The sequence below is a fragment of the Cricetulus griseus genome, chromosome 2 (assembly GCF_003668045.3).
Source record: "Cricetulus griseus strain 17A/GY chromosome 2, alternate assembly CriGri-PICRH-1.0, whole genome shotgun sequence".
Lineage (NCBI taxonomy): Eukaryota > Metazoa > Chordata > Mammalia > Rodentia > Cricetidae > Cricetulus > Cricetulus griseus.
The window spans coordinates 174,757,157-174,784,431 of NC_048595.1; the positions used below are offsets into that span (position 1 = coordinate 174,757,157).

The 27,275-nt window shown below is 41.6% G+C and overlaps 1 protein-coding gene across 2 annotated transcripts in view; it reads left to right on the forward strand.

The window, feature by feature from the left end:
• The window catches only part of Fech (ferrochelatase), a 32,954-nt gene that overhangs the window by 2,218 nt on the left and 3,461 nt on the right, over positions 1-27,275 (forward strand). For both annotated transcript variants that reach the window (XM_027402756.2, XM_027402757.2), the window contains exons 2-9: positions 3,057-3,180; positions 10,343-10,462; positions 12,108-12,256; positions 16,085-16,219; positions 19,183-19,289; positions 23,070-23,168; positions 25,041-25,148; positions 25,583-25,747. In XM_027402756.2, coding sequence (XP_027258557.1) covers positions 3,057-3,180; positions 10,343-10,462; positions 12,108-12,256; positions 16,085-16,219; positions 19,183-19,289; positions 23,070-23,168; positions 25,041-25,148; positions 25,583-25,747 — 1,007 coding nt within the window. The remainder of the gene's footprint in view (positions 1-3,056; positions 3,181-10,342; positions 10,463-12,107; positions 12,257-16,084; positions 16,220-19,182; positions 19,290-23,069; positions 23,169-25,040; positions 25,149-25,582; positions 25,748-27,275) is intronic.

Below are 27,275 nucleotides of genomic sequence, written 5' to 3' on the forward strand. Positions count from 1 at the left end.
ACACACACACACACACACACACACAACACACACACACACACACAGAGAGAGAGAGAGAGAGAGAGAGAGAGAGAGAGAGAGAGAGAGAGAGAGAGAGAGAGAGAGAGAGACTGTAGATTCCCCAGAGGGATCTGATCCCCTTGGAGCTGACATACAGGTAGTTGTGAGCTACCCAATGAGTGCTGGGAAACAAACTTGGGTCCTCTGTAAGAGCAGCAAGTGTGTCAGCCACTGAGCCATCTCTCTCACTCTCCATCATTGTTTTTTTTTAATGATTAAGATATATACACACATCCATAATGTCTTCTGCTTCTTTTATGCAATATATGTAACAGCAGCCTGTCACCAGTTTAGTGCATGGAAATTTTTTTCATGATATGCTCAAAGTAAAATTTCTATCTTAAAAAAAGATTTGTTTTAAATTGTGTGTATGTGTGTGAGTCTGTGTGTGAGTCATATGTGCATGTGCGTGCAGGTACCCCAGGTGAGATCTGGAGCTGGGGTACAGATGTTTGTAAGCTACCAGATGTGGGTGCTAGGAATTGAACTCAGGTCCTCTGCAAGAGCAGCCAGTGCTCTGAACCCCTGAGTTCTTCAGCCTCCAAATATTTTAATTTCTAATGGTTCAGAAATTACATTGGTTTTGCAAGTTCTCCTAACATGGACTAACAGTGTCAGTCCTTTTCCTATTCATTGTTACAATCCATTGAAACAACAAAAATCAGAATAACTGGCCAAATCTGGGAAGCAAGTCCTCTTATTTCCACAGTCCCTGCTCCTAAGATAGTGTGGAATCCTATTTAATTCTAGCTAGTATGTGTAATTTGTACAATTTGTGTGGTTTCTCTGTGACATTTTCATACAAGCATCTAACAACTTTGAGCATACTGACCTCCTCTGTTATCTTCTCTGACCACCTGCTCCTTGTGCCCTTCCATATCTCTAATAGCCCAGTGGCCAGAGCGGGATGTTTTAGAGGTGTTCTTGATGAGTATGTTAATCCTAGGTCACAGTAGCAGGGAACCTTTATCAGTACCACAATTTTCTCAGGCAGTGGCAAGAATTTTGTAAGCCAGGGCATGGCAACAGGTAGGAAGCTTGGAAATTGTACAAGGAAACCATAATGTAGCTAGCTGGGGAATCTAGTCCTACCCCCCACCTTTCCTTTTGTTAGGTTCACAGAAAGATCTCTTACTTATGACCATCAGTTAGAATTCTATCATCATAGCTCATAAGATCTGATGGAATCTCATAGACATTGCACATGACTGAATACCTGGTTAAATCTCACTGTGTAGTTCGTAATTAAACTTGTCTGAAACAAGGGTGTGTGTGTTGTTTGAGACTTCATTTGAGTGGAATTGAACTTCTTTATGTCAATCTTTCCACTTTGCCTTGGTTTAGTGAGATTTCCCCAGCATAAGCTCATGTAGTGGATTCTGTCTGAAATGTGTGCCATCTGCTTTTATTTATTAGTTTTGACAAAGGGTCTGGCTTAAACCCCAGCTGGTCTCAAACTAAAGATCCTCCTGCCTCAGCTTGCTTAGTGCTGTGGTTGCAGATGTGCTCCAGCATGTGAATGTACGCAATCACCCTGGCTGTGTGTGCACAATTTCTTTATTTTGTTCCTATTTGTGTGATTTAAAAAAATTAGAGCAGATGTGGTTGATTTCTCTAGGAACTTCCAAATGAAACTGTTATACTAATATTATACTAGCCCCTGTCACATGGCAGATGCACCAGAGTGCTTCTCCTGATTTTTAAATCCTCAGAGTTGCACCAGCAAGGACTCATTATGTTACAGAGGGGGAGTTGAGGTTCTATGAGATTGTAGTCTGACCCAGGTCACACTGCTAGGAAGTGGACGCTGAACTTAGAGTCAGACCTACTTGATCCAAACTGAACTTTGTCCTCATCAAGGGCACTTGGAGGAGAACAAGGCAGAAGATGGCTGGTCCCAGACTAATTTCTAACCTGGTGTTAGGAAAGTGGAGAAGAAAGCCACACAATAGCTCCCTTACTGTCTTCCTCAGTACTGACTTGAGGTTTCAATTTAATTTTACTGTTGTTTAAGAACCAATATTCCATGTTACAACTCAGCATGGCACATGTACTCCTTGGTTCAGTTCTTTTCCTAGCCCATCACCTACTCTTATGGAGCCCAGGTCAAGAGTATTGATAGGGACATGTGTATCACACATAGAATAGCAAGTCCTGTCCCTCATCCTTCACCAATAGACCCTCCTAATCACCTGGAAGGACGAAGTCTTGAACTCTCCTAAACCACTGTAGAGAAGAGTCCTTGAGAATGTTGCCCTGCAAGCTTTCTTGCTGCTCTTCCTATTGCCAGCTCTTTCCTACTACCCCTTGGCCATCCTGAAGGTCACGAACTGCTTATATGGATGGCAATATCTGCCCTCCAGAGGACAGATTCAGGGAAGGAGTCTGCACAGACTTTGGAATTAGCTGTGGGGCTTAGGGGGAGGGCATTCTTGAGTTCTGGGCCCTGGGATCCTGGTGTGTCATGTGGAGTACTGGACTCTGATGGGCTCTACACTTTGTGGATGTATTCCTACAGAAGAGAATGTGCCCCCTTCTCATTGTCAGAGCACAGGGCAATGCTGGAGTTCCCAGAAGGCTTTGCCCAGAAGGCTTGAAGACAGAAGTTGGATACACAGGCAGTTGGAACTGTCTCGGTCTCCACTCTAAATGACCCGACATTAGTAGTTCCTAACCTCTCCGTGGTCTCCATGGTGCCCTCTCAGCACTGCCTCACCATTGGGAATATTCTGCATGTGCAGAGGTCCTAGGGATGGGACAGGAGCAAAATTTTCAGCCAGGACAGGGTGAGAAGGTGTGTGTGGCTGGAGAAGGGAACCTGCACCCCAGCCCACTAAAGAAAGAAGTGTTGTTACCTGCCTGCAGAGATGCTGGGAAAATCACCCCTGCCATTGCACCATTTTAAAATTTAAAGCCAAGAATTATGCCCTGAGGACCTCTTGAAAAGAAATTACTTTCCAACTAGATTTCATGCTAACACTTTAATTTTGTCACAGTGGTGCATGGCAGCTCAAGGGCCTGTCAGCCATGGAGGTGCCAGTCGGGTGCAGCATCAACAGTCACCACAGAGAAAGTGCATCATGCCAAAACTGCAAAACCTCAAGCTCAACCAGAAAGGAGGTAACTTTAGGCTCAACTAAGACTTTCTTTATGTTTTCTATTATGACAGACACAAGTGGGTTCAAGCAATCTCGGCGGGGATGGGGGGTGGCGGGGCGGGGATGCAATATTTTTATTAGCAGTGGTATGTTACTTTCTTGGTTTCCTCTAACAGCTGTTAAATAATAGGTTTTTAAGAACTAACAAAGTACATATAGTTAAATATAGTCTTCAGTCATGTAAGAATGTGGCCCTAGTATATGTCAGACATGAAATCAATATGAACTGATCATATTTATGCCTATAAAATGTGTGTGCCTTGTATAGGATAAAAAATAGTTAACCTACCAAAAACTTCTCCAGGAGATCCTACCATTATTACCTTTAGCTTTTAACATAATGAACATAATTACCAATGACATGCTATGGTTTATACTTTATTAAGGAAATAGAGTGCTTCACTCTTAGTATTTATGGGTGGAGGCAGTGGCCATGGTGTAACTGAGTGTTCTCTTCAACAGCAGAGCCACAGATGCCCACATGACCTCCTCTGTGATAGAAAAGAACAGGTTTTATACAAGGAAGTTGTTCAGATCTAGGAGCCGTGACTAAATGACATCATGACTTTCCTGCCAGAAAAGACGTCATTCTAGAGTTGTACAGTATATTAGTTACTTTTCTTTTCTTTTCTTTTCTTTATTCTTTCTTTTTTTTCTTTCTTCTTTCTTTCTTTCTTTCTTTCTTTTTTTTTTTTTTTTTGAGATGGGGTTTCTCTGTGTATCCCTGGCTGACCTGGAACTCCCTCTGGTTTTTTGAGATAGGGTTTCTCTAAGTAGCTTTGGAGCTTGTCCTGGCACATGCTCTGTAGACCAGGCTGGCCTGGAACTCAGAGATCTGCCTGCCCCTGCCTCCCAAGTGCTGGATTTAAAGGCATGTGCCACCACTGTGTGGCCTTAATTACTTTTCTGTTTCTGTAATAAAACACAACTTATTGAAGGGTTTATTTAGGCTTACAGTTCCAGAGGGTTACAAAGGCATGGCAGCTGTACCAGTGTCACAGACCTCACATCTTAAACCACACTCAGGAAGTAGAGAGAGCAAACTGGAGTGGTGCCAGTCTTTGGAAGCCCAACTCCAGTGGACATGCTTCCTCCAGCAAAGCCACACCTCCTAAACTATCCATACAGTGCCACCACTTAGGGACAAAGTATTCAAATGCCCCAGATCATGGGGGACATTCTCAAACCACCATGAACAGTCATGTAAATGAAATGTTTTCATTTTGTGTTTGTTATTTTTCATTGTGATTGTAATATTTTGTTCACTGAAGGCAAAGAAACTGAGGTTGGTTTAGGATAGGCTCCAAATTCTTTCCTCTCAACTCTGTCTTCCTAGAAGATGTAGTTAGTAGGTAGGGTAGGCAGTGCAGGCATCTTGGGCTGGTGACAGGACATGGTACCTTATGTGTTCTGTGGTCCCTTAAGATTTGGAAAAAATGTTAATGTGAGTGGAAGAACTGTGAGAAGCCTGAAAGAAAAATTATTTCATTGCTGTCTTAGGGTTTCTATTGCTATGAAGAGACACCATGACCATGGGAACTCTTATAAAGGAAGAACATTTAATTGGGGTGGCTTATATTTTTAGTGCTTTAGTCCATTATCATTAAGGTGTGACATGTTTGCATGCAGGCAGACATGGTTCTGGGAAAGTAGCTGAGTGCCCTACATCTTGACTTGCAGGCAACAGGAAGTGATCTGAGACACTGGGCATGCCTTGAGCATCTATGAGACCTCAAAGCCTGCCTCCACAGTGACACACTTCCTCCAACAAGGCCACACCTACTCCCAAAGTCATATTTCCTAATAGTGCCATTCCTTTTGATTGCCATTTTCTTTCAAACCACCATAATTGCTATATCTTGTAGTGACAAAAGTCAATAATATAAATGGCCTTAATATTATACTGATTATTAAAATTAAATGAAAGTATAAGCCTTAGGTTCTATTAAGTAACTTTATGAAATATTTATATAAAACAATAGAAAATTGGGGTAGAAAGGATTTAAAAGTTGTAGAAATCTTACCCTCTAGTATTTTATTATCCACTCATGTGCACTTACTGACATGTAAAAGTACTATGCATATTATTTTACAATTATTTTTTCTATTATCACCGTATATTTACAAATATTTTCTATGCTGTTTTCTATTTTTCTTGTTGTTGTGATAAAATACCTTACAAAATCACCATAAAGAAGGTTTTATCTCTGCTCACAGTTTGAGGGTACAGTCCATCATGGTGGCAGGAGTGTGAGGTGGCAGGTCACATTTTAATCTGCACTCGGGAAGCAGAGTTTGCTTTCTCCTTTTCATCACACTGGGATGCATAGGATGGTGCTCTCCATAGTTAAGGTAGATCTTCCCCCCTCACTTACATCTGTCCAAAATCCCCTCAGGCATCCTAAAGGTTTGTCTCCTGGCTGATTCTGTATGTTGTTAAGTTGACAGTCAATCTTAACCATCTTAAAGATTTAGGAGTGTTTTAGAAGATCACAGTTTATTTATCTAAGCCCACATTCCAGGCATTGGTTATATCTAGTTTTGGATATTTGAGATGCCAACATAAGGAGTATCCTGGGGGATCATTTTGATCCCATGGTTTTGAAAGATATGGTGTTGCTTAGGACTTGGCTTGAGCTGGGCTACAGTGCTAGAGTAGCAGTTGAACTAGCTTAGGAGTCCACATGTTTTTATCAGGAGTTTGGTTGTTTATTTTATTTTATTTTGGTGTTTTATAGGCTACACTATCTCATTTGCTGTTCGTTACCTTAGTTGTTGCAATATCAAGGTAGCCTTAGATTAGACAAATACACGAGTGGAGTTGTGTTCCAACTGTGTTTCTCTCTCTCTCTCTCTCTCTCTCTCTCTCTCTCTCTCTCTCTCTCTCTCTCTCTCTCTCTCTCTCTCTCTCTCTCCTGTCTTTGTCTGTCTGTAAATTTGGTACAGATTCTGTTGTTTAGTGGGTTCTATTCTAGAAGTAGCATAGACTCTTGGGTCACTGCTATCTCATAGGTCTAATGAAGAACTGAGATTTCATTTCTTTCATCAGCACTGTCCAGATACCATAGAATAAAACAACTGTTTGCTGACTGATGAGTTTCCTATTATGTACATTTCAAAGGAAAAGCTTTGTGCTTTGAAAGTCCCAGAATATAGGAGATGTAAAGCATTTAAACTTTTCCAAGTAAGTTTTAAAACATGTGTTGCAATGGATACTTTTGTGTTCAGACAAAGAGAGCCTTGGCCAGTGAGAACATGGTCTCAGGTGTGGACTGTGAAGGGGAAAAGAGACAGCGACTCTTGATTAAAGCCTTGCACTCAGTACTGGAAACACAGCAGAGGCAGACTAATGCAGTACTCATCATGCACAACACAGTTTGGAATTAAGCCTTACGTGTGTTGGGGCATTTTCAAATCATATGCGGCTCTTTCATGTATAAAATCAACACTGGTTTGCAAAACGTGAGCAGGGCTGAGCAACATCCGCTTTACAGCCACTCTTGTTCAGAGCTCAGGTGTTATGGATGGAAAGCACGGTTCTAAATCCCGTTAGCACATTGATACCCTTTGTGGCTTAGGTAAGTCTTTTAGCCTAGGCTTCCTTAACCAGTAATCTGCTAACTGGCAGCAATCCACAGGAAAATGCACTTAATTTATTAGGAGTCACAGATTTTGAGGGTGAGAGACAAGAACTTGGAGCAGGATGGGTGGTCTCAGTGGGAAGATTCAGGGAGATTGCAGTTTCACTTGGTGATACATCTGTTATATTTAGGTAGCAAGAAAACTTCATAGCCCTGTTAGTACAGTTATAGCATTTTTTGTGTGAAAAAGTTTTGCAGGGACTAGGGAGATGGTTCTGGGCTAAGGGCCTGCTGAGCAATCATGAGTTGAAGTCCATATACCCACATAAAATCTGGGCACAGTTTTGTGTGTCTGTAATCCCAAAGCTGGGGGCTAAAGCAGGGGCAGGAGAATCCTAAAGGCTTACCATCCAGTCAGGCTGGGCTAGCTGAAGTGATAAGCTCCAGGTCTGTGAGAGATGTTGTCTCGAAAAATAAAGTAGAAAAAAATAGAGGAAGACAGGAGATATCAGCCTCTGGCCACTCCATGTGCATGGTGGATACGTATGTCTCCAGCACACACACACACACACACACACACACACACACACACACACACACACACACACACACACTGGTGGATACGTATGTCTCCAGCACACACACACACACACACACACACACACACACACACACACACTGCTGCCCCAACATGTGCACATACACAGGTGCTGAATATCCACACACAAAGTTCTGTAACATCTTACGTATAATTGCTTGGTGCTGTCCTCTTAGTAAAAAGAGGATTAAACCTTCATTCTCTAAGATCTACAGACATATTTGGTCATTACAGCTGAGGTGAAGAATTATCCTGGTTTGTTTTTGTTGCTGTAACAAAACATTGAACAAAAACAATTTGAGGAGGAAAGGGTTTATTTGGCTTGCAGGTTACAGTCTGCCATTGAGGGAATCCAAAGCAGGAATTCAATGCAGGAACTAAAGCAGAGACCATGGAGGAGTGATGCTTCCTGGCTTTCTCCCTGAGCTTTGCTCACCTTGCTTCTATAACCTGGGACCACCTGCTCAGTGGTCACACCACCCCACATTGATAACTAATCAAGAAAATGTCTGACAGACATGCCCACAGACCAGTGTGATAGAGGCAATTTCCCTACTAAGATTCCCTCTTCCCAAGTGACTCCAGTTTGTGGCCAAGCTGACAAAAAAAAACTAACCAGAACAGGTAATATGTCCACCCAGTAGGTGGAAGCTAGAGATATTACCAAACACCCTACATTGTGTAGGAGAGTCCTCGATAGTAAAGGATCATCCCATCAAGAATGCCAGTGGTGCTGATGCTGACAAACACTGGCCTAAGACAGAGGTGAAAAGTGGTCCTATTTTATCTTTACCATGGGCTCCAAATGGAACATGTAGTAAGAAATGGTTTGATGCAGTGCATGTAGGCATTCATGGTAGTTTTGAGGTAAACTTTTGGCTGGTTATTTCTCAGTTTTTTTTTTTTTTTAAATCAAGAGTAAATGGAAGGAGGAGGTGGAAATATTGTCAAAGCTAGAAGATAGAGACTTTGTATTCTGTTAGACTGTCTAGGCATGGCATGACCATTCCACTCCTGAGCTCACATCCACAGTGGCTATCTGCACGAAACATGATCAAGAGTGTGGTCATCAATATTCTAGCACAGATGGTAAAGGGGTTCCTGAGGCCCCTCCCCTCCCTGAGGAGTACTTGGCAGTTAAAATTCGTGGTTCATAGGGCAGAGGAGTCATTTTCTTCAGTAGTGTAGCCACTGGTGAGGTGCTGAATGCAAATAAACCAAATTGAATTTTGTAGGTCAGGAACAAACTAAAACCCCATGACAGCAGGACAGGGACTTCTTAGGAAGAAAAAGGGAATTCAGTGGGAGTGGGAGGGATTAAAGCACATCAAATACATATCTGGAATGGTCAAATATATAAATATTTAGATAAATAGATAGATAGATAGATAGATAGATAGATAGATAGATAGATAGATAGATAGATAGATATGTATAGGTTTTTCGAGACAGGGTTTCTCTGTAGCTTTGGAGGCTATCCTGGAACTTACTCTGTAGACCAGGCTGGCCTCAAACTCACAGAGATCCTTCTGCCTCTGCCTCCTGAGTGCTGGGATTAAATGAATGCACCACCAATGCCCAGCCTAAATAAAAATATTTTTAAAAGTAGATGGTAGGGATAGCTGTAGAGTAGATTTACTGAGAAGTCAAAAGCAATGAAGTGCTGATCCTTATTGTAACATGGAGAAATCTTGGACATTTTGCACTAAGTAAAAGAAACCTGACATAGCTGTGTGAGTCTGTTCTGTGACATATCCAGAATAGATGAATCCATGATCCAGACGAGTAGATTAGTGGTTACCAGGAATGAGGGAGAAGACATAAAGAGGTAAGATCAATGGGAAGACTCTTTGTGGGGCTGATGAAAACGTCTTAGAGTTAAGACATTCACACCATTCTGAATGTAGTAGAAACCACTGAAGTGTTCAGTTTAAAACAGTGTGGCATGTGAGTGATACTGCAGTTGAAGACAAAGACAACAGAGGAAAAAATCCCTCTTTACTACTGCTGTCACACAGCCCTCCTCCAGGGATCATGCAAGGCTGACTGACCTGGCTCCCAGTGTCTGATCATGGTCTTTCTCCCAGAGCTTTGGGAGGAATGGGATCTGTGGTGAACTTCTCCTGGCCTCTGGCAGGGGCTAGGAGTGGAGACCCCTGGTCTGCCTTGCTTTGGGCTTTCAGACCCCCAGAGCAGTGTAGGACACAGAAGCGCTCATTTTCACACCACACTTTTGTTTTTTCATTTCTGGGAGCTGCTTGAGTTAAAATGCTTGCTAAGGAATCATTACTTTAGCTTTCCTCCTTCCCACTTGCTGTGCTTCATTCTGTAGCCCAGTCTGACTTTCCTATCAGTGCCATTTCCTCCAGATATTATCTAAGCAGTGGGTGACACATAAGAGGGGACACTGAAGATGGAACGGCAGACTCACTGGAGTGTTAAACTAAAAGGGAACTCTCTCTGTGTGACAGAATTCACTGGAGGTGGATTATGTTGAGTATGTGTTCTATGCGCTGAGTTCTCCAAACAACGTTTTAAGGTAGAATGTTGGACTTTCATTTTAGTATACTAAGAAACCTTGATTGTTGGAAAGCCTGACCTTGTGTACTCATACCCCACTGGCATTCGCAGGTTCTTTGGCCTCCGAACCATTTGAGGTTTCTAGAACTCTGTGTCTCTGAAGAATTGGGTCTTTATTCAATACTGACAGGATAATAGTGAAGTTTTGAGTTCAGTTAATGCCAACTTCTGGGCTGGAGCTTAGAGACAAGGGTCAGAGTCTAAGGCAGGTCACTGAAGAAGTGGAGGCCCTCTGTGTCTCTAAAGAGACAGCCCTGTGATGGCAGCAAAGGGCCTGTGGGTTGTTATCAGCTGAAGTAATATCTGCCCTGGAGAAAACAAAACTGTGGCCAATAAACTGTTTGTTTGTTTGTTTTCTTGTGTAGGAAACCAAAAACCGGCATATTAATGTTAAACATGGGGGGCCCTGAAACCCTTGGAGAAGTTCAAGACTTCCTTCAAAGACTCTTCTTGGACCGAGACCTCATGACACTTCCCATTCAAAAGTAAGATATACTGTGTAAATAGAACGTGTGCTGTGCACCTGTGTAGTGTGTAGACCTGGTCATACTCATGGCAACACTCTGTCTTCTGTTGAAAGGAGAAGGAAGTGGTGTGTGAGGACTTGTGGGGAGAGTCAGTTAATGAGCGTTCTCCTTGAGTCCTCTCCTCCCCAGAGCCCTGGGAGTTACAGTTGTCTAAGCACAGATGAGGTAACTTTAACGTTTTCAAGACTTTTAGAGATGTGTTTGTGCTTGACCTGCTGATTAACTCAGCTTGTAACTCCCTATGCTTAAGGGTGGGTTGTGGCTTCTCGCCTCTTCCTTTTATTCTTATTTCCCTAGCCCTTTTCTCTAGTTTTCTTTCAAAAGAAGTTTTGCAGTGAAAAATTAATACATGTATATGACTGCAATGCAAATATTATATTTGCACTAAAAAGCAAATATCCTTATCGCCTTAAATTCCAGCACCAGTTAACCAGATATAAGTGCTGTTCTATTTGAAACAATGCATGCATATGTGAGTGTATATACACTTGTATATATTCTTCCCCAGGTCATTATACAAATGGGTGTTGGGAACAGAACTTGAGTCCTCTGCTAGAGCAGTACATGGTCTTAACTGCTAAGTCATCTTTCCAGTCCAAGAGTGAGGTTTTGATGCCCAAGAATTTTGGAATTTAACCCGAGGCCTGTTTGATACTATGCTTTCTAAGCTCTTCACTTCAGTTCTGTCACTGTTGAGAGCTTTTTTCTTTTTGTATTATATAATAGCTTCCATAGTTGTTTTAAAAAAGGAAATATGGTAAGAGCCACATATTATTTTCTAATATTACTTTCTTAAGATTGTAACCAATATTAATAGATGTGTGAGAAATTGTTGTTGGAAACTTAAGTTTTACATTGATCCATCGAAATTCGTAGCACCAAATGATAATTTTCTTTTTACATTTATTTAGTATCTGTGTGGCTGTGTATGTGCCGTGGAGAGACCCACATGGTAGAAGGAGAGAACCAGCTCAACTCCTGTCAGTTGTTTCTGACCAGCACATTTGTGCCAGAATGTATATACACATGCAAATTTGCATATGTGCATGCATACACACACACACAATAAATAATAAACATAACAAAAATTAAAAAGAGGCCTGTGTAAGTTAGGCTTGGTGATGCAAGAAGCTGGGGAGGTAATACCCAGAGCCAAGCTCAGCAGCATTATGAGTTTCAGGGCAGTTGATGTATCTTGGATGAGAGTCTGTCTCCAAATTAAAAATAAATCACATAGTCCTGGGACTTTGGGTCAATGGTAGAGTCCTTGGCTAGCGTGGATGAGGACCCTGATTCAGTCCCTGGCATCATGAAACCAAAGTATGCTTCCCCTGCTTCCTCTCCTAATTCTTGTTAGGTGCAGAGTCGGCATGTAGGATGGTAGCTAGTAGCATCCAGGTCAGGAGTGTCAGGTACCCAGAATGTGCAGGAGGTGATCCTACACTCATGGGGTGCAGTGGTGAACTCTCAAATCCATGTTGAGTTGTCAGGGACCTCACAGCAGTGTTCCTAAAGGCTGATCGTGTTAGGCTCTTCTTAAATTTTATACCTCAAATTACAAAGGTGGAATAAAATCCACTTGCTTATATTTTCAATGATTTAGTAAGCTGGCACCATTCATTGCCAAACGCCGAACCCCCAAAATTCAAGAACAGTATCGCAGGATTGGAGGTGGATCCCCCATCAAGATGTGGACTTCCAAGCAAGGAGAAGGCATGGTGAAGTTGCTGGATGAGCTGTCCCCTGACACAGGTATGTGTTCTCATTACTACAGTGCTAGGGTTGTTAAAGTAGAGATTAAGAGTCAAGCATGGTGGTGAACTCCTGTAATCCCAACCCACAGGAGGGAGAGGCAGGATGATTCTTTACATTGGCAAAGTGTGTGTGTGTGTTTGATGTATTGCATGTATGCATGTCTGCAACTGTGGGAGCATGCCTGTGTGTGCATATGGAGGCCCAAAGTTAGTATGTTTGGGATCTTCCTCTTTTGCTTTCTACTTTATATACTGAGGTAGGGTCTTTCAGTTTAATTCAGGGTTTGTCAATTCAGTTAGTCTAAGCTAGCCAGCTGGCTCTAGGATCTCTTACCTCTGCCTCCTGTGTGCTGGGATTACATGTGGCCACTGACTTGGCCAGCTTTTTATGTGGTTACTGGGGCTATGAACTCCAGTCTTAATGTGTGTACTGCAGGCACTTTTTCTATCTATTCCCCTGGTCCAGGTGCTAGCAACTATTGATTTGTGAGTTTCTGTAATATATAATACATGGTCAATTGACTAAGTTCTCAAGACATTGTCCTTTGACTGTAGACCCTTTTAAAATTACTTCCAATGTTACAAATAAGCTGAAAAGTTGGAAAGTGTTTCAAAAGGAAGTTTAAAGTTGAACTAGATTGCAAAGAAGAAGCAATATACCACACACAGAAGATGGGTAGGGCTGTTGCAATGTCCCTTTATTCTAGTTGGATAGTAATTAGATGAGCATTTAGAGAAGTGGCTAGCTGTCGCTCTAAGGATAAGTCACTGAGCAATCTTCAGCCATGCTTTCAGCTTTGCCACATTGACCTGACACTAATGGCACACATCTGGTAACTTATGAGACCTCTACATAGACTGAGACAATAAATGTGGGAATGAGCTACAGGTGCTACATTTATTCCCATCAAGGTACACTTGATTGTGGGACACATAGTTTCATGTAATACTAAAGCATGGGCCAGGATGAATGTCCTACTTTGCTTTCTAGCACTGTGATACCATACTAACCAGAAGCAGCTTGGAGAGGAAAGGGTTTATTTCATTTTATATTTCCTTGTAACAGTCCATCACTGAGGGAAGCCAAGGCAAGAATTCAAGCAGAAACCTGGAGGCCAGAACTGAAGCAGAGACCATAGAGGAGTGCTGCTTCCTTCCTGGTTTTTCCTGGCTTGCTTGGCCTTCTGTCTGTCTGTCTGTCTGTCTGTCTGTCTGTCTGTCTGTCTGTCTGTCTCCCTTTCCTTTCTTTTCCTTGCCTTTCCTTTCCGTTTTTTTTTTCTTTTTTTTTTTTTGAGACAGGGTTTCTCTGTATAACAATCCTGGCTGTCCTGGAACTTGCTCTGTAGATCAGGCTGGCCTTAAACTCACTGAGTTTGCCTGCCTCTGCCTCCCAAGTGCTGGGATTAAAGGTGTGTGCCATCAATGCCCAGTTTGGCCTGCTTTCTTATACCATCCGGGACCTCCTGGTCAACAACAAAAATGGATAGCAATGAATTCTTTCCACCTTTCCACTTTCTCCTTCTCCTCTGGTCACTATGGGGAGGCCATTGAATGCCTAGACTTTCTATAGCTCAGTCTCCCAGGTTGGTTGGATGGAGTCCCAGGACACTTTCCCACTTACTATCAAATGTCTGGTAATTTTATTGTATGGCCATATAATGCAAAGACAGGAATTTACACATGGCAGGTTCTGACATTACTTCCTCTGTGCTTTTATAAGCCATCAAAAGAATCATACACTCATTTCATACTTGAAGTTGTAGGGATGGTGACTTTTTAATTTAGTGATTAAACATTCTGTCCTCTGGAGATTTATTTTTTAAAATATCCAGTCCTCATTATAGCTTTGGGGCTAAGCTCAGTGACTTACCTGGCAAGTCATTAATTCACTCAATGTGGCATAAAATTGTCTTTCCTCCTCTGCTGGCTCTAATCATTTGCCTGCATAGTCACCTACACATTTACCGTGGATTCCTATACCTGTGTGTCCTTCATGCATCCATCCAACCTCCAGGTCTGTGTTGCACTGAGCATATGACGGCCGCACACATGAAGACTATGTGCAAGCTACACTTACCTCCATGGAGCCAGCTTGCCTGACCACTTTCACTCAGACAACAGTCACTTCTCTTGGGAGCTACCTTTTGTTTCTCTGGATCTTGGAAGCTGTACTTGGGCTCCTAGACCTTAGTGGAACTTGACACTAATGATCCTTTCAACAAATCACTATCCACTTGTGTGGCACTGCTCTTTGGGAGACATGAACAAACACCTACTTACCCCAGACAGGGAACTTATGACAGACCAAAGCATGGATATCCCCAAGGTGAACCAGTGAATTTCATTGAGGTTATTTACAGGAATATGAGTAAGAGTTACTTACAGGAACAGAAAGGTCTCAAAGACAGCTGCATCACTAAAAAGTCTACTGTATCATTAGTGAGAGCTTGCAAAAGTTGGGAATCTGGAGCCCACTGCACAGAAAGCAGCCATTTCAATAGGTTGGGGAACATCTTTGCCAGTTGACTTGAGTCTCTTCCAGGAAGCTCAGCTGGTCTTTGTCTGTTTCTTCCAGGCATTTCTGCTGTTTCCTGCTCCCTTCAGGCTACAGGGCTAACAGGGTGATTCTCAGAAGTCTTGGTTGTTTCTCTTTCTTTTTTCTGCATTGAGGACTCAACTTTATACTGTATTGGTCTCAAAGTGCTGTAGGTCAGGCTGGCTTCATACTCAATTAGCCTGCCTAAGGCTTCTATGTACTGTGATCAGACTCATGCTCTACAGTGACCCTCTAGCTCTTGTTTGCTTGTTTGTTTGTTTGTTTGTTTGTTTGAGACTTGGTCTAGCTATGTAACTCAGGCTGGCCTTGAACTTGCTATGTAGCTTCAGCTGTCCCTAACTTGGCTTCCTGCTCTTGCTTCCCAATGTTGGGGGTTACATGCATATGCTACTTTCTCAATTAAGACAGTACATATCAAGAATAAATACTAAATTTTAAAAAGAAATTTGAGGCAGTCTCACTGTGTAACCCTGGCTGTCCCAGAACTTGCTGTATAGACCAGGCTGGCCTCAAACTCACAGAGATCTGCCTCCTCAGGGCTGGGATTAAAGGCCGTGCCCCCTCACCCAGCTAGGTATTAGGTTTTTTGGGTTTTTGTTGTTTGTTTTTTGAGACAGGGTTTCTCTGTGTAGCTTTTGAGCCTGTCCTGGAACTTGTTCTATAGACCAGGCTGGCCTCAAACTCATAGAGATCTTCCTGCCTCTGACTCCCAGGTGCTGGAATTAAAGGTATGCTCCACCACAGCCTAGCTTTGGGTTTTTTACTGCTCCCTTTTATTCAGTCTCTTTATGCCCGATGAGAACATGTGATTAATAATAAAAGCTTGTGGGCTGCAGAGATGGCTCAGAGGTTAAGAGCACTGACTGCTCTTCCAGAGGTCCTGAGTTTAATTCCCAGCAACCACGTGGTAGCTCACAACCAGCTGTAATGAGATCTGGTGCCCTCTTCTGGCTTGCAGGCATACATGCAGGCACAACATTGTATACATAATAAATAAATTAAAAATAATAAAAGCTTGCATTTTAAAGATGATCATATTAATAAAAGTTAGGCGGGTAGGACTGTTGATCTCAAAGAATAACCAAGTGCCCCTGTGCCTACTAAAAACATGGACAAGATGCCAGGAATAGCCTAACTTGCTCACCGTATCAGCATTGTAGAAAACTGGGTTAGTTGTTCATTATTCTGGCCATTACATTATGGTTGGTGACTCTGAGGAATCTATATAAAGATTAATACCTTCTCCTTCCCACTTGTGCTTCCTAATAGCACCTCACAAATACTATATTGGATTCCGGTACGTCCATCCTTTGACAGAAGAAGCAATTGAAGAGATGGAGAGGGATGGCCTAGAAAGGGCCATTGCTTTCACACAGTATCCACAGTATAGCTGCTCCACTACTGGTAAGGACATCTCAAAGGTGGCTAGAACCCTGGCAGAGTTAGCCCAGGAGCCTGAGTTTTGAAGGAATTTGCAATTTAAATGGAAGATCTGGTAGATCTGGTCAGGTGTCTTCTTGACACTTAAGAGTTCAGGGCAGTCTATTTGAAATCCCATGCTTCATGTGCTTCCGGATTTATTGGCCTGTCAGCTGAGAATTACAAATGGTGGGTGGAAGGCGTGGCTTCAATTGGTTGCTACTTTAATACAGTTGGTTAAAAGATCAGCAACAAACCTTCATCACTTTCTAGGTTTGTATCATAACCTTACTATTTTTATGTCTACCTTGAAATTCTTATTAAGGGGATAAACTGTTTCCATTTTGAAAGCAGAAGTATTGATATGGAAATATGGAAAATACTGCTGTTTTTGTTTTTGTGCCTGTCTTCGTTGTGGGTTAGTTACTGGTTAACTTCAAATCTATCCTATCCAGGTGTGGTGGCTCACACCTCTAATCCCAGGCAGAGTCAGGCTGATCTCTTTGTATTTGAGAGTGTATTTGATCCATAGAGTGAGTTCCAGGCCAGCCAAGGTTACATGGTAAGAATCTATCTCAAAAACAAACAAACCAAACCAAAACAAAACAACAAAAACCAAATGTGGGGACTCAAATTAATATATTACAAACTTTTCTGTGTTCTTGGTTTTTGGGATGCATCACTCCTTGCTGTTCCCTGTATATTTGACTAAAACGGAAACAAAAGCTTAAAAAAACGTATATTCTTTTTTGTTTGTTTGCTTTTTGCTTTTTTTAAGCCAGGTCTCACTATGTACATCAGGCTGGCCTTGAACTCTCAGAGATCTGTCTGCCTCTGCCTTCTAAGTGCTGAGATCAAAGGCATGTGCCACCATGCCTGCCCTTCTATTCTTAATTATAGGTAAAGCTTCATTATTACCTACAAATATATTTGCATTCTCTCAAGGGTTTAGATAAGCGCATTTGTATTCCCAGTTTGCCTTTGAATATTAATGTTATTATACCTAGAGGGAGGAACAAAAGGCTATGGAGGAAACATTCTAAGTATGTGTGTCTTAAATATTGAGGCACACAGATGTGTGTGTGTGTGTGTGGAGAGAAAAAAAGAGAGATAGAGAGAGAGAGAGAGAGAGAGAGAGAGAGAGAGAGAGAGAGAGAGAGAGCATGCTCCTGTTAAAATGCCCAATCTTTTGTATACACCCAGAAATTTGAATTGTGATTTACTGTGGGAATCTATACTTTTAAAATACCTGGTAATATATTATTGAGGAATGAGTCAGATCTTAGGATTTTCAAGGTGTATTTTTATCTTGCTTTGCAAAATGTCCCTCAACTTACAGATGTCTGCTCTCCAAAGTACATGAGTGAGTTACAGTTGTTATCTGTGTGGCAACAGATGCACTCTTTACCTCACCGATGGTTCTTGCTCTGTGGGCAGGGCTTGGGGCACACATGGCTTTTCTCTAGTGCATCTCATGTATAAGGACCAAGCATCTGTAGTTCTGAGCTATGGATGCTTTAGGGAACACATTTATTCTTTGAGGCCAATAGTCTCCTTTCGCAACTGTGTCTTTTAAACAGGAACTGTGAGTTCTGTAAATCTCTTATGACATCTTTCTCACTTATATTTCCCCCGTCTTAATTATTTCTTCCGGTAGGATATTGACTGTTGTCCAGTGACTTGACGGAGCTAATGTGGCTCCCAGAAGCCATTTTATACATCATAAAATGATGTCCAGATGTGCAGTGAGATCTGCAGTATGCATATGATGGGATACTTTGATTTCTATGAGGATTATTTTTGTCCCTCAAATTTAGATTCTCTTACATCACTGTTTCTACTCATTGAAATGGAGTTCATTGATTTTTCTTTTTAATGCAAGTTGAATCTTAGCCTGGGCAAACAATTTGAATTAAACTATGACTCTGTCCTGAGTAAGCCTTTTAAACTGGCAAGTTAACCATGATTCCTATGATAAGGAACCCAGGAAGCTGGCGATAGGCAGGACATAGACATGTTGGGGCTTGCTTTGTGTGAGACTGAGTAAAAGGCCCCCATTAGGGTTGGTTTTATAGGCATTAGAATTTGACCCCAGTGTCAGCTTCCTCTCCTGGACTTTGGATTGTCATCATATTCATCTTTTACTTAGAAACACAGCTCTTGTTAGGTTACCTGCCAGAGGGCAGCATTTGTTTCCTTTCTTCCAAGGAATGGTACATTTTGTAAAAATTGATTAAATGCGGGCTTTTAGACCTCTTGATATGCTGCTTGCCCTATGATTGCACCTTTAGAAAGGGTGGCCCCAAAGCTTCCGTTTGAACCTTAGAAATATTTAACTTGTAATATTGACTGGAAAATGTCCAAAATGCTCTAGATATAATTGCAATATTCTATGCAATTCTAACGTGCATATTCTAACGTGCATATGCATATTCTATGCATATTCTAACGTGAAGACTTTATAAAGTGAAACAGCTATAAAGGAAAATACCAGAAAACAGCTGTACTAGAATGACACAAAGCAACATCAGCATGCTGGGATAACAGCCCACTTCTGTCTTTCTCTCTCACCCCCTACACTGCCTGTAATGGGGCTGATTCCGGTCATAATGGGAATGCTTTTCTTTACATGCTCTCAATTTTAAGACTTGATCCCTGAAAATTCACAATAGCTTATATTTCATAAACTTGCAGTCCTCATGTCTCTCAGTGGAAATGGCCTCAATAATCTTTGAAGGTCTGTTGAAATTGATTGCTCTTTAGTGATCTTCATTTGCAGGGTAGTTAAATCTATATGCATTTTAGAGTATTGAAAAGATCGTAATTAGACTGGGTTTCTGTATAGACACAGCTGCCTACTTTGAACTTACAATTATTGCCCTTACTCGTCTGTGTTGTATTTTCACCACAATCAAGTGTGTCTACTAAATGGCTCCCTTGTATTTTAGGCAGCAGCTTAAATGCCATTTACAGATACTATAACGAGATGGGACGGAAGCCCACCATGAAGTGGAGCACAATTGACAGGTGGCCCACACATCCCCTCCTCATCCAGGTGTGTATAGCTGCCAGCAGCCTCCATCCTCACGGAGTCTAGTTCGAGTCAGCTCTTCTCTGTTTGAGACCGTTTTGGAGCCTCTGGTCTCTCGCTTGCATTTCATGCTGGGAATTAATGCCATGCCATTAGATTTTTTACTTATCATGAAAAGTGGCAATAAACTTAAGGCTAATGTGGTTACACTCTTCTTTCTGCAGATTATACATTACTACCATAGTCAGATTTTGAGTTTTGTATTTTTCAGTGACCAGAAGAACATTAAATATTATATCGATTCTAGTATTTCCATTACCTTATATACTTAGATCGGATGACCAACAAATAACTTAAATCCTCCACTTTCTAAGTCCTTTAAAACACCAAAGGATTAAAATGTAAAGATAGGCCGGGAAGTGGTGGCGCACACCTTTGATTCCAGAACTAGGGAGGCAGAGAGGCAGGTGGACCTCTGAGTCCAGGAGGTCTACAGAGTGAATTCCAGGACAGCCAAGACTACACAGAGAAACCTGTCTTGAAAAGCAAAACAAAACAAACAAAAGGAACAGTAAAGATAGTATAGATACATATTCAGATGCATGAAAGAAAATAACAGCTCAATGGGGAAGTTTCATAGATCAAAAGAAAATTCTCATTTCTTCTGTACACTTACCTTGTAATATTCTACCAATGAGTACTTTATTTTAGAAGAATCAGATAAAATTACAGCCCTAAAACCAATAGTTTTGAATAGGTGTTATTTTATTCTTTAAAAAAAAAGAACCCATGAGCGTGAAGTTGGTTAAAAAAAAGTACTGAGTCATTCAGATAGGTTTTACTAGTCTGCATAAGTTTCTGCTTTTGAGTTATTTTAGTTCTAGAGATATGAAGTAGTTTGGACTATTGTTCGATTTATTTTATATTCTTTGATCACATTCTGACAAAATACCTGAAAAGATTGGCAACATTTAAAACCTGTGACCACTAGATGGTGCTAGACAGCATTAAAATCAGGCTGGCTTTCCCCAGAGCAGTGTCCTGTGGGTAGGGAAAGGGTTAATATGTGTGTTAGAGTAAAAACTGGAAAAGGGTCCCCTAGGGATGGGTGTTGCTGTGGGCTGTGTGTGTGTGTCCAGCGGTCATCGTTCTCCTGTGTCCAGCCAGGGGTAGCTGGAGTGCCTAAGGCCCCAACTGCTGCTCTGGCTGGGAAGGAGGGGTATTTTCAGGTCTGCACTGACATGTGGCTCAGGAAGAGAGGTCTGCACAGCATCTGCCTGCCCTGATCGAGGGAGTAATTAGATTTGCATTAAAATTCAGCCCTTTGAAAAGGGGGAAGCAGAAAGATGGAAAGGTCTCTTAACCAAGGAAGTCTCTGTTCATAAAATGAAAGGGAATTTTAGAGGCATTTATCTGCCCTCCTGGATGGTGTGATTGAAGGCTCTGAGAGGCCTTGCTGCTTTCATTTTGCACAGGGGCTGTGCACGGAAAATCCTGCAGATAGGTTTAGGTAACTTAAGTAGCACTTGTATTTGCCCATGCCGCTTGAGTTCTGAAGATGGCTTAGTGACTCTTGCAAGCCCTAAGGAACTGTGTTCTTACTTGCAATTTTACAAGCTGAGGAAAGGAAAAAAAGGGGGGGGGGGAATCCCCTAAAAATATAGTCTAAATGTCACTAAAAATGTGGCCTTAAATCCACATATGTTGCATGTTTTTAGTAGTAGCTACTCAAGATAATCATATTGTTACCGCTTCTCTTATGTTTTTGGTTGTGAGCCTAACCTTTAATGGCTGAGCTATCCCTCCAGCCCTGTTACCGCTTCTCTAATGCTGCTGTTTATCCAGCTGTTGGAGTAGTTGTGGTGAATGTATGTTCCTGGCTTCTACATAAACTTACCAGTGACTTCCTTGTGTAGGCTGTGCTTTTAAAAAAATGATCCTTCTGAGAGACCTTGCTTCCTAAGCTTACAATATGGAGGTGAGGGAAGGAAGGGGGAGAGGCAAACAAAATTCTAGATACCATCTCTAGGTACCATTTTGCTCAGTAGGGCGTTTGCTTACCACGATGTGTGAGTTCAGGAATGATAAATATCTTAGTATTCTTATGGACTAGTTTTGAACTTATAGTATTGATGTCAAAAGACATCAACTACAAGTTGATATGCTTCTGTTATTCTTTAAATGCTATTTGGACATGCACAGTAGTTACAAGATTAATAGTTAAAAGGGTAATGTGACTGGAGAGAAGGCTCATTGGTTAAGAGCATATAGCACTACTTCAGTTCAGTTCCCAGCAACCACCACAGGTGCCTCGCAACTGCTGCAGCTCCAGCTCCAGCTCCAGCTCTGGGGGATCTGACACTTTTCTGGATTCTGCAGGCACCTTCACTCACATGTATGTTGCCACCCCCCATACACAAATGTATGTCATTAAAAATAAAATAAGGGTTGGCTCCATGGTTGAGAGCACTGGACACTCTTACAAAGGACCTACAGTTTGAGTTCCAACACTCACATGGAAGCTCACAGCTATTAGTAACTCTAGTCCTAGGGGATCTGATGGCCTCCTCTGGCTTCTGTGTGCACCAAGTATGCATTTAGTGCACAGATGTACATGCAGATGAAATAACCATATACACAAAATAAGTAATATCTTAAAAAATGTTGTAGTGAACTGTCATCTACTCTTGTATTCATGTGTTAACATTTGTTTCACTTGCCCTATCATTTATACATTCTCTGTATGTGTATATATTTATATGTCTGCATATATATTTTTTTCTGAACTACCTGAGAGCAGATAATGCACACACACACACACACACACACACACACACCTACCTTGAGATCAGGGCTGTTCTCTTAAGATAACTACAATACAAAATTCCACAGCAGTTTATTTTAACACTGATGATCAACTCCTGTGTAATTAATTTACAGTCACATTCCTGGGCTATCAGTTGACTGACTTGTGTCTTTTGCTACATTTTTTTTCTAAGTCAAATGGCCAGGAATGATTCAAGTATAAGATGAAAGAAAGTCTCTTCAGATCTTGTGTTTCAGCACCTACCCATGAGAATCAGCAAGTGCCAACTAGAAGCGAGAGGGAGCAGGTCTGGTGGACAGAGGTCTGAAGGCATAAGGACCTGGATTCTAGTCCACACTCACACATATGGCTAGCCAGTGCTCACATCGCCACATCTTTTCCCCCTCTGCGTGTTTAATGGGGTTGTACAGCCAGTCATCTGTCATCATGAAGCTTGTGGGGAAGATTGCTTTGGTGCAGATCCTGGTCTTATAAGAGAGATGTCATAAAAATAGATGAGTATTTTCTTATTTCTCTCCTATTTCTGGCTAATGTATTTTAATGTGCTATATGCCTGAGAGCCAAAGTGAGGAAGATTTAGAAAGACCCCGTAAGCTGTTTTCCTGCTAACAGAGCAAATGCGAGGTCTTAAAACAACTTCTCCTTCCCATCTGTGTTTCCTTTCCATCTGGAAGTGTGCCCTGCTCTTCCCGAGGGGAAGCAGATCCTCCTCGGCATTCATTTGCAGAGAGCCATTAGTGAGCTTTAGAAGTTTCCCATCAAATTCCCTAGGCCCCGAAACCATTGCTGTCCATTCTAAAGCTGAACCACATCAGAGAGACCGTATCGTTTGCATTTTTTAAAAACAGAGACAGAGTTCCAGATTTGGAAGATTACCCTGAGATTTTTGGTACAGCTCTCATTTCTGAGATCCTTCCTCCCCTTCTTTGCTCTCTTCTCACTACCTTCTTTCTCCCCCATTCTTGGGGTTCCCACAGTGCTTTGCAGATCACATTCTGAAAGAACTGGACCATTTTCCGAGGGAGAAGAGAAGCGAGGTGGTCATTCTGTTTTCCGCCCACTCCCTGCCAATGTCCGTAAGTAAGAAATGTTTTGTTAGGTGACCTACTGATAAAGGATTGGGTTCTTTCATTTTGGAAATGTGTAAAACGGACCTGGCTCCATGCTGTCCCCAGTGCAGTGCAAGAATGAATTCTAAAATCCCAGCCCTTGCTTGCTGAAACCTCCCAGCAATTAATTCAATGCCCAATATCACAAATAGACCTCTTGTTAGTAGCTTTCTTTAAAATGATAACTAGAAGATTCATCCAGATATAAGAATTTCCAACAAGTGTACCAGCTAAACGAAGTGTGCTTTTGTCTGCTGTATGGAAGGAGTGCACTATGCAGTTTCTGCAGACAATTCCATTCACACTAAAGCCTGATTCTGTCTAGCAGAAGCCTGTGCATTCTAGGAAGCCAATATGGTTTCAAATTTGCTAAAACTAGGAACCACTGTGTGACCAGAGAATACATAGCATACAGCTTTCAACCCTTAGTTCATCATATTATACTGGGTTGTTCATTGAAACGTTACCTTCTGTGTCATGGCTGTTATATTTCAGGAAACATGACAATACCATGCTAGTGTGCTGTATGATATTTGAAAGATCTTGGACTCAGTACCCAGTTTCATCTACTTAGAACTAGAATCCTGTCCCAAAAACACTGTTTCCCAAGCCCTAGACGTGGGCGATTACATTTCCTTACATGGGATCAGTCTGAACCACATAATTAATGGAACCAACCAGCCTCAGGTAGAGGGTACTATGTTGCTCCTTCATGGTAACGGGAGTCAAGCACTGTGCCTCTCACCTGCAAGATGAAGCCACTGCATTAGTAATAGATGGCTTTAGAGATAAATGTCTCCCTTTGGAAGTCTGTCTGTTTCATTTTGGTGGGATTGCATCTCCTTTCTAGTGTCACATAAATCTTTGCAAGGATCCATTCTAGGTGTGATGAGACCCGAGGTACCAGAGCGAAGCTCCAGAGAGGGCAGGCGAATATTTATACTGGAACATCACAGGAGCTGCCTTAGAGTGCATCCTGCCTGTAGCAGTTATTGTTATACGGTGCCAAAGGCAACTTTGTATTTCTTTCATTCCATCTACATTTATGTTTCTAAATGATTATTTGGCCACTAGTAATGTCATAATATATTTTCTTAGTATTTCATTTCATTGATACAGTATTTATTGGGCACCTTTTATATACATCAGATATGGGGAAGAAGTAAACAGACAACACCTTTATCCATGTACATTAACAGGAAAAAAATAATTAACATAACGTGAAGGGAAATAGCATGATGGGTCAGGAGGTAATAAACACCGTAAAGCAAGGTGACGGAGTCAGGCAGTCAGTGTTCCACAAAAGGGGAAAGCAATTAAAATAAAATATATGCTGAATATCTTCAAAGGTTTTTAATAGGCTTTCCTGTTGGGAGCACAAGCCTCACTGTTCACAAATCATTTGTCTACTGTCAGTTGCCGGGGAAGGGTGGAGAGAGATTGAGTAGAAGGCATAGATCATATAGGGAAGAGTTTGTAATCTGAACCAGGAACTGCTTCCTTCTACCTTTCCCCCAGTGTTTACCACCAGAGTACAGCCATTCTGTACTCTGTCTGTCCTGGAGGGAAAGAGAACCATCTCCATGGGTAGACCTTGTCCATCTTCCACAAACATCATCTTCTTTGGGATCTTGTAGCTGACTGAATACAGTGTTCTTTGGCCAATAAATGATTGGAACCAAGGAACTTTCCTAACAGTGCTCAGATACAATTGTCATTAGTTCAGGAGACAGCAAGGGAGGGGTGTGGCTCCTCATATTCCTCTTCTCACTGCATAGCCAGTGATCTTGGCTCCCTTCACAGTGTTGGTCTCTACGTATCACTTTGTCTCTACTGCAGGTTGTCAACAGAGGAGATCCCTATCCCCAGGAAGTAGGTGCTACTGTCCACAAAGTCATGGAAGAGCTAGGTTACCCCAACCCCTACCGACTGGTTTGGCAGTCCAAGGTAGGTACCTCTTATACATTTTCAGGCCATCATATCTTGAAAATCTGCTTTATCACTTATTTACAAATGGGAATTTGAGCTTTTCCATGCCGGCAAGCTATTCTGTAAGTTAGCTGCTCACTGTGGGCCAAAAGAATTCTGCAAAAAACAAGACAATAGAAGGGGAATGACTGGTGGAGTTCTATCAGTTAATATCTGACTTTTAGCTTTAATGGAAGAAACTATTTGTATCATTGGGCCAGCCTCTAGAAGGATTCAAGCTTCGATGTGAAAATACTCAAACCCATTCAAGGAAGTATAAGAGGGTCTCTCATTTAGATGGGCAGATATGTGTGCTCTGTATATGTGTTGGAGGTGGGGGCCGGCATGGTGATAAATGCTAATGACCTGTCAGGAGAAATGTTCCATCTCTGCATTGATCCTCTTTCTTATAGGTTGGCCCAGTACCGTGGTTGGGTCCTCAAACAGATGAGGCTATCAAAGGGCTTTGTGAGAGGGGGAGGAAGAATATCCTTTTGGTTCCAATAGCATTTACCAGTGATCACATTGAGACCCTGTATGAACTGGATATTGAATACTCCCAAGTGTTAGCTGAGAAGGTAAGTGTACCCATATGGCTTCTTTGTCCCATCATAATTCATCTTAATGGGAAATTTTTTTCTACAACTATAAAACTATAGTATTGAAAAAACTTACTGTTTATGGGACTAGGTGTGGTGGAATACTCCTTTAATCCTAGCACTGGAAGACAGAGGCAAGCAGATCTCTGTGAGTTAAAGGCCAGTCTTCTACTTAGTACCTAGCCAGGACTACATAGAGAGACCCTGTCTCAAAAAAAGCAAACGAGGAAAGAAATTTATATATACATATACATGCATACATATATGTATATATACATATATATATATGTGTGTATAGAGAGAGAGAAAGGGAGAGAGAGAGAGAGAGAGAGAGAGAGAGAGAGAGAGAGAGAGAAAGCAAGCTTTTGGTGTGTTTATACATACTGGGTCCTCATCATTTGGAATAATATTTCATAAATTAATTCTATATCAACAGTAGAAGGGGAAGTTTATACCTTTATCAAACCATGTTTCCCAGTATCACTGAGTCTAATAACTTTGTTTAGTGTGAGTTACTGTATCCTGTGAAGGTGAAATCTTTAGTGGAAAGGAATTGTACATCTCACTAAACCTGAGGGGAATTGTTTATTAGTCTATAATTCATGCCCTGCACTTGCTACAGCAGTAGTTCTTGGGCTGTTATATTGTTTCTGGTTGGGTTTGGTGGCGTATGAGTCTTTGACATTTCAGAGAGGAGCATAGAACAAACACAGAAGCTGTGTGTGTTGTGATTCCGCTGACCTCTTCTATGCACTCACTTAATTAGCTGTTTGCTAACAAGTTGTGATCAATCTGACTATTGAAATAACAAATACCACTGTTGGCATAAGATGGATGTGGTGTGTCACTCAGAGTTGGGAAAAACTGTTGCTTACCTATCTTGTAGCTTCTAAGGGCTAGCCTGAAACCTTCACTGGCTTATTGCAGTTTCTGTGGGCAGTTGGAAGCATGGGAACTCAGGAAAGCCCTTTCCTCCCTTTAATCTTGGAAAAGAACTTGTAGCCTTCCCATGTCTGACTGGAGAACACTACACCCTTCTGGGACTGGGTGTCAGTGAGGGGCAGTGTGGAGGGTGAGTAGGGGCAGAATTGGAACCAGCTTTCAACTCCTGTTATTTGTGTGTCTATGCCAGTCATCAGTCACACACTGATGAGTGAAGGAGAGCCTGTATTTTCTTATCACCAGTAGTTTATGAGCAAGCTGTAATTTGCAAAGATGAGGCTTCATTGTTGCCCATGGCTTATATATATTGATGCCTCTGTATCCCCACCATGACTTTGGCTACTTTTAAACATTCTAGAAAGACCAGTAAAAATAAGCCTTAATTAGTACAGGGTGTTTGAACATATGTTTTTTTTCATTTTATTACAAGCAGAGACTGTTAACAGTTAGTAATCAAGAGGATTATTAGTGTTTGACAAATTAATCCCTGTAGGGAATAAAGGAAACCATATAGTTATCATTATTTTGATATGAAAATATAGTATGCATAAAACAACTAACATTA